The 7,020-nt window shown below is 46.3% G+C and overlaps 1 protein-coding gene across 1 annotated transcript; it reads right to left on the bottom strand.

Moving 5' to 3' along the window:
* Window positions 1–1,924: 1,924 nt before the first annotated feature.
* LOC136533376 (uncharacterized) lies at window positions 1,925–2,436 on the bottom strand. The gene is made up of 2 exons (XM_066525936.1): window positions 2,256–2,436; window positions 1,925–2,127 (listed from the first exon to the last, which is right to left on the bottom strand). Exons 1-2 carry the CDS (start codon window positions 2,407–2,409, stop codon window positions 1,925–1,927), a joined length of 357 nt encoding a protein of 118 aa, XP_066382033.1. The 5' UTR covers window positions 2,410–2,436.
* Between the last annotated feature and the right edge of the window lie 4,584 nt (window positions 2,437–7,020).

Here is a 7,020-nt window from a genome sequence, read left to right as displayed (position 1 = left end):
TCGGGCCTTCGGCCGGCAGCTCCGGCGGCGGCCAAGGTTCCGCTAGGGTTTGCGGGGAGGCGCTCGGTGAGGGAAGGGAGAGCCGCTCGAGTCGCTTGGCTGGACAATGCGGGGGTGAATGAAGACAACGTCTCCCTCTGTTTTATTAAAGTCGTGTTTGTTTACCGCTTGATGTATAATATGTGCTGGTTTATAATCCCAAAGGTAAATGGGTTGCCAAACAACCCGAATTATATAAGCTAGGTACCTAGCTTATGACAAATCCCCACACTAAATGTTTTTTCAGCTATATGCATTAGTCGATGCAGAAGCTGTGATATTAATATATTCTCTTTTTAAAAAAGCTTATGACAAATCCATAAACTACATGCACATATTCACTGCTCCTCCACAGTGGCATGCGTGATGCGTGCAGTAGTGACAACTCCAGTAGGGTGTTAAGGATGCAAGTTGACGTTGCACGGAGGGAGCGCGGTTGGAGCGACAGGTCATAAGGGAGCAGCAATGGGCGTGGTTTTTGAATTGTTGTTTGGAAGGTACAGTGATAATGGTTTCTGATCCTTAGAAACCGTAATCACCCCTTGATCCCTTCTTATCTTTATTTTATTTTATTTGTTTATTTTTATTATTATTTTATTGACATGCTCCTCACCGAAGCTAAATTAACAACCCAAGCCAAGGATCAGAAATCCCTTCGACACGGGTTAGACCGGCCTACGTCGAGATTACTTTTGGCCTAGCATATTTCCTTATTATATACTAGCATTTACCTGTAGCATCACAGAGCGTCTCCAATAGTTCCCAAAAGATAATTGGTAAATCAATGAATTTTAGAAATGGCTAAAAAAAGATTGGAAGCATATTTGTTAGCTCCTCCAACAATTTCAAAAACCTAGTTACTAAAATATTTTGCATCAGAAATCTCAAACTATTTATAAATCACATCGACCACTCTTATACTTGGTTTCTCTCTTGTATATTTGTATCAAGATTCAAGAACCATATCTTAGAGCATCTTTAAGAGACTCTTTATATCTTCCTAATTTACAGGAATAGAGATTTTGGTGAAAAAATACAATCTAACCGTCTTTTCAATTGGATATCCAAATATAGATATTCTCTATTCCGGGTTTCTCCCAAGTCAAACATGGAGAGCGATGATGGCTCTCTAGACTGCGCACAAGATATAGAAAAACTGTTGGAGGACACAAAGATATAGAAAACGACTTTTACTCAAATGACTTTCCAAATGATGATTTAGAGAGTAGATTTTAGAAAGCCTCTTGGAGATGCTCTTACTCTTTATTCTTCCAAAATCCTTCCATCTCCAGATTGATGTCGATCGCATATATTTCCGCGTGATTGGTGGATCGATTTTCCCAAGTGTGGAAAGATTGGAAGTTGTTGGAGAGCAGTTTTTTTTCAATCTTGCTAAAAAATCTAGATTGAGAATGAGTTTTGGAAACTCTTGGATGCTCTATGACGTATTTTCTCGTGGTTATTAATTAGGGATGCAAATTTGTACAACCATTAAAATATGTGACCGCGAGGAAGCGTTTTAGGCCGGTGGTGGTTGAATTAGCATAGTCCAAAGCATACCAACTCCTCTCATCAGCAACACGAACACATGACTACATGAGAGCAAACCGGTGAAATCAATTTTTTATGAAAAATGTGTTGCGGGGACAGAGTGACACGCATCACTGTGGAATAGTGAAAAGTGCGACATAGAATACTGAAAATTGCGACAGATAACATACCGACCCTAGCTGATCAGCAACTTCGCTCATACATCATTCGAGAGAAAAAAAAACTTCGCTCATACATGAAGGGAAACATAACAGAGAACGAAACCACCATAGCACGACTCATCGTCGCGACGCAGGGACCAGGGTAGCGCAAATTAAGCCCGGCATGCAGGCACTCAAGCGGACGTGGCTTGAAGGCAGACCCACTGGCCGACAAATATCTTCTCGCAGTTGATGTTGGGGTTGAAGCCGAGGAACTGCTCTTGGGTCAGCCCCGCGCCCTGGCCCACGGAAAAGCACGTCTCGCCCGCCTGCACTCCGTGCACCTCGGTGCATGTCAGCTCCGGCACCGGCGCAGCCTTTGCCACCAACACGTAACCTGCGACATTTCATTCATTCGGCACGCACGCTCAATCATACGGTCAAACAGCGGCGACACACGGGCCGCATATGCATTTCATGCCGGATCATTGCTTGGACGACGGGGTGGAGTATGTAGGTGCATACCTCCATGCGCGTCGCGGCGCACGGTGAGCCTCGCACGGAGGGCCGCCGCCGCGTTGTGGCGCACGGCGCTGAGCCTCGCGTCGGCCCCGGAGAGGGCGACTGCCACGAGGAGGGACGCGATCAGGAGGAGGGCGGCAGCGCCATGGTTCGCCATTGCGAGTGCTGCCGCTTCAACCGTGCAAGCAGCAGATAGATTTTGTGCAGAAGAATTGAGCTCGAGCTATATGCTTTACTGCTTGGATGGCTTGGTGTCGCAAAGAGTATGCTACGCGCCTTCTTATAGCTCGGCGAATGCGGTAGCTGATCAGATGCACGTATGATGTAGTACGTGACGAATCGATCGAAGAAGCTACAAGTGCAGAGACGTACGGCCTTGGACATGTCGCAAGGACGACCAACGGCCGGGTGAATCGATGACGCTGTTATGGACATGCCGTCGCAGCACATTTTTTTTAGCCGGCGTCTCTATTGCAATTTGGCCGGGACCAATCCGAAGGGGGTGTTTATGATTCCAATGGAGCTCATTTGGAATATTCTCTTATATCCATGCAGCAGAATGATTTTGACTGGGCAACGATCTTAGTTACCTTCGTATTTTGCCCTATGTACCCTGTGGATGCATTAGGAGGAGTTAGCGAGTTTTGTGAGTGTTACCCATTCTGGTGAGAAAAAGGTGGAGTTTTGTATTTGAACGTGAAAAGACCCGATCTGCAAACAAAGCTCTGGAAGACAGCTTCTCGCACTGTTTTAGAGGCTGTTCGCTTGGTGGTTTTAGCCAGGGCTTATCAGTCAGCCAACAATGTTTTTCTCTCACAACAAACCGGCACCAGCCAGGCTTATCAGCTCAGAAACCAATCAGCGAACATGCCGTTAGTAAAGCCGTGTTTTTTTACCCCTTCATTTATAATATGTGCAGGTTTATAAGCCCAAAGGTAAATGGGTTGCCAAACACCTCCCCCTCTCCCCTTCTCCTCCTCCTTCCTCTCCTCCTCCTCCTTCTTCCTTTTTCTTCTCTTTTTTCCTTCTCCTTCTTCTTTCTTTTCCTTCTCTTTCTTTCTCCTCTTTTTTCTCTTCCTCTTCTTCCTTCTTCTCCTCCCTTCTTCTCCTCTCTTCTTCTCACTGCTTCCTCCTCCTTCTTCCAAGCCGCGGCAAGAGCAGGGGAGCACGGGGGCGCGCGGGCCGGCGCGTGCAGGTGAGGACGGCCATGTGCGTCGGCGGTGGCCACGCGCGGACGGCAGCGGCGGGCCGCGCTGACGGTGGCGGGCAGCGCTGACGGCGACGACGCGCGCGCGGTCGGGCGACGCGGCCGGGCTGGGGGGTGCTCGGGGGCGGGGGCGCACGGTGGCGGGGGCTCGCCAGAGTGGGCTCGCCGGGGAGCCACGCGGCCGGGCTGGGGGGTGCTCGGGGGCAGGCGATGCAGGGGCGGGGGCCGCGGTGGCGGGGGCTCGCCGGCGTGGGCGCACCGGGGAGCCGCGCGGCCGGGCTAGGAGGGCTCGGGGGCGGGCGATGCAGAGGCGGGCGCGCGGTGGCGGGGGCTCGCCGGCGTGGGCGCGCTGGCGCGGCGGAGCGGGGGTGGCGGCGCGGGCGGGCCGGGGATGCGCGGCGGCCGTCGGGACCGAGCAGAGCGGTGGGCGGATAGGGTTCTGGGGTGGGGGGGATTTTGGGCCGGCAGTTTTTTAAAAAAACATATTTTGCCGAGTGTAAGCCTTGGGCACTCAGCAAAAAAAATTAATTTTTTAAAACTTATTTTGCCGAATGTCAGCGCTAGGCACTCGGCAATTTTTTTTTGAAAATCAACTTTGCCGAGTGCCCCCCATGGCGCTCGACAAATTTTTTTTTGATTTTGGGCCCAATTTTTTTTCTGTGGCCTTGAGACAGTATTTCAAACTCTATTTAAATTTGGGGCATTTTTTACTTTTTTGAAATATTTCATTAGTTTATTTCGTTTCGTCGAATTTTTTGGGATATTTCAAATTTGAACTGCAGGTACATGGAATAATGGACTTTGGTCATCCAAAAATTGATACTCATGATATTTAGGGTATGTTTAGGCCGTATCCAGAAACTCACATGAAATCTCGAGCATCTCGTTGACGTAACATGTCGAGGTACTTGCCGGAAATATGATTTTAAATTATATAAAATGCAAACGAAGTCCGAAAATCACGAAACTTGTCGAGGCGTGATTTTCGGACTTCGTTTGCATTTTATATAATTTAAAATCATATTTCCGGCAAGTACCTCGACATGTTACGTCAACGAGATGCTCGAGATTTCATGTGAGTTCCTGGATACGGCCTAAACATACCCTAAATATGATGAGTATTAATTTTTGGATGACCAAAGTCCATCATTCCATGTACCTGCAGTTCAAATTTGAAATATTCCAAAAAATTCGACGAAACGAAATAAACTAATGAAATATTTCAAAAAAGTCAAAATTGCCCCAAATTTTAAAATAGAGTTTGAAATACTGTCACAAGGCCACAGAAAAAAAATTTGGGCCCAAAATCAAAAAAAAAATTGCCGAGTGCCATGGGGGGCACTCGGCAAAGTTGATTTTCAAAATAAATAAAAAATTTTGCCGAGTGCCTGGCGCTGGCACTCAGCAAAATAAGTTTTAAAAAATTTAAAAAAATTACCGAGTGCCCAAGACTTACACTCGGCAAAATAAGTTTTAAAAAACAAAAAAAATTGCCGAGTGCCATCCGTTAGGCACTCGGCAAAATCTGACGGCAGGTGGCCGCCGTCACGGGCCGACCACCTTTTGCCGAGTGGGACTTTTGCCGAGTGCCGCGGCACTCGGCAAAGCCCAGCTTTGGCGAGTGCCTGGCACTCGGCAAAGCCACCTTTGCCGAGTGCTTTATTTTGTCGAGTATCCCGATAAAAAGCAGTCGGCAAAGTCTCAGGCACTCGACAAACTAAAGTTTTCCGTAGCGCTCCGTGGCCTTCCCCTCCGGCCCTCCGTCGCATCGTCGATCTGCTCCGTACCTCCGTCCCCTCATCTCCTCCACGCGGATGCCTGTCCTCTTTCAGCAGATACGTTCAGGAAATTAGAGCGCCGTCCTCTGGTTCGTCGCCTCTTTTGCCGCCTCCTGCCGCGGTGGCACAATCGACGGCTACCCTTACCATCTACCACGGGGATGGTTCCTTGTCCCGAGCATCGAGGTGTTGGGAGGTATCGCAAAGTATATATGTCAAGGTACGCACACAATGTATTAAGAATTATTTCATCTTTGCAGTTACATGTAGCAGATGTAGCCAGAAATAAAATTTCCTTTTGCTAACTCTATAGAGCCTAATATGTCACGGCTGTGTCTGTATGTGCCTAGCCTTAAATACCAACACAGGTTTAGATTTCTAAATGTTAATATTCCCTCCAGTTCGTAATTAAGCTTCGGTCTACTTTCTTTCCATGCAGTCACCACCAAGTTAAGACTTTCAGATTTAAGACTCTTGCCATATGGAGAACACCTTCGTCATTCATGTTGCCTTTACATGGATGCACAAAGAGAAAAATTATAATGTAATATTGTTTCGCTGCAATGGTGGTAGTATTTACCTGAAGCTTATGGTTATTGGAGAAAGTCTTTTTTCATTGATAACCTCACATTTTGCTCTATCAGATGATAGGTGAGATTTCTTGATTTTATTTATTATATGCTATTTAGGATGGCCAATAAGGCAATAAAGTGTTCTTTCGGTAGTAACTGCCTAAAAGTACCATGTTATAGGTGACATATGCATCCAAAAGTATCGTAACTAGCAGTTATATTAACCAAGCAATGATATTGTGTAAACTGGACGGTTGATAACCACCTGAAAGTGCTATTCTAGATGCCTTATTGATTTTGATTCTCTTTCTTTATTTACCAATGTAAGGCTTCATTTTTTTGTGTGGGAATTTTCAGTAAGTCAAATTGGAGTTGGTGCGTACTTACAGCTTTACAGGCTGGACAATGGACACTATAGAGGAGATTACTATGGACATGGACATATAAAGGGAATTGCTAAGGATGTACTATGTTTCTTTCAAGATGATCCTTGTAGTTATTATGTTCATGCACTGATTTCACATGTATATTTAGATGTTTCCATAGGTCGTGTCTATTGCTTGCATACAGATACATCAGTTTTTTTTTTTTTTTTGCAATTTTTTTGGCATTTCTTCTTCATGTATGGCTGCCCATGGCATGTGTTTTCAATTTTTTGGTCCACTTCACATGAAACCACCTTGGATACTATAATCAGCAGTTAGCTAAAAAAAGTAAAATGTTTATGCTTCTTGGCCCAATATGCATGACTGTGGACTATCTTTTTTTTTTTTACAATTCGTCAAAGAAAGTGTTTGCCTCTTATAGGATTCAACATCTTATTTGTTGTTCTATGTTTTTTTTTACAACAAATTTTCTGTTCTATGTTAATCTGCAACTAAATTCGATGGTGTTTAGTTAAACTCAGGCTTGGACTGCGGCGGGCGCGCTCCTGCGCCTCCCGTCCAGTGTGTAATCGCAGATAAATTGGAGGCCTCCCAGCAATATGGCTCCTGTTTGCCTATCTCTTGATGACGCGTGCCGCTCCAGGAATCAGAGGCCGGCGCAAGCCCAAGCCGCGTGTCCTGCTGGGGCCACGTGCAAGCTCTTCATCTCACGTTACAATCTCCGCCCTGTCTCAGGTCTCACCGATCAAAATGAAAAAAAAGACACCGCACCGCCTCGCTGCCTTCGCTTCAACTTCTGCTTCCTTGCCTTTTCCTCTTCCCTGC

This window comes from Miscanthus floridulus, unplaced genomic scaffold (genome assembly GCF_019320115.1).
Source record: "Miscanthus floridulus cultivar M001 unplaced genomic scaffold, ASM1932011v1 fs_875_2, whole genome shotgun sequence".
Classification (NCBI taxonomy): domain Eukaryota; kingdom Viridiplantae; phylum Streptophyta; class Magnoliopsida; order Poales; family Poaceae; genus Miscanthus; species Miscanthus floridulus.
The sequence above is the reverse complement of the archived record's forward strand: the minus strand, read 5'-3'. Positions and strand labels throughout refer to the sequence as shown.

Bases quoted from the DNA above. Each gene is read 5' to 3' on its own strand.
- LOC136533376 (XM_066525936.1), bottom strand. From the start codon at position 2,409: ATGGCGAACCATGGCGCTGCCGCCCTCCTCCTGATCGCGTCCCTCCTC. The intron at 2,128-2,255 runs GTATGCACCTAC...GAAATGTCGCAG, and splicing joins GCGCCGCGACGCGCATGGAG to GTTACGTGTTGGTGGCAAAG.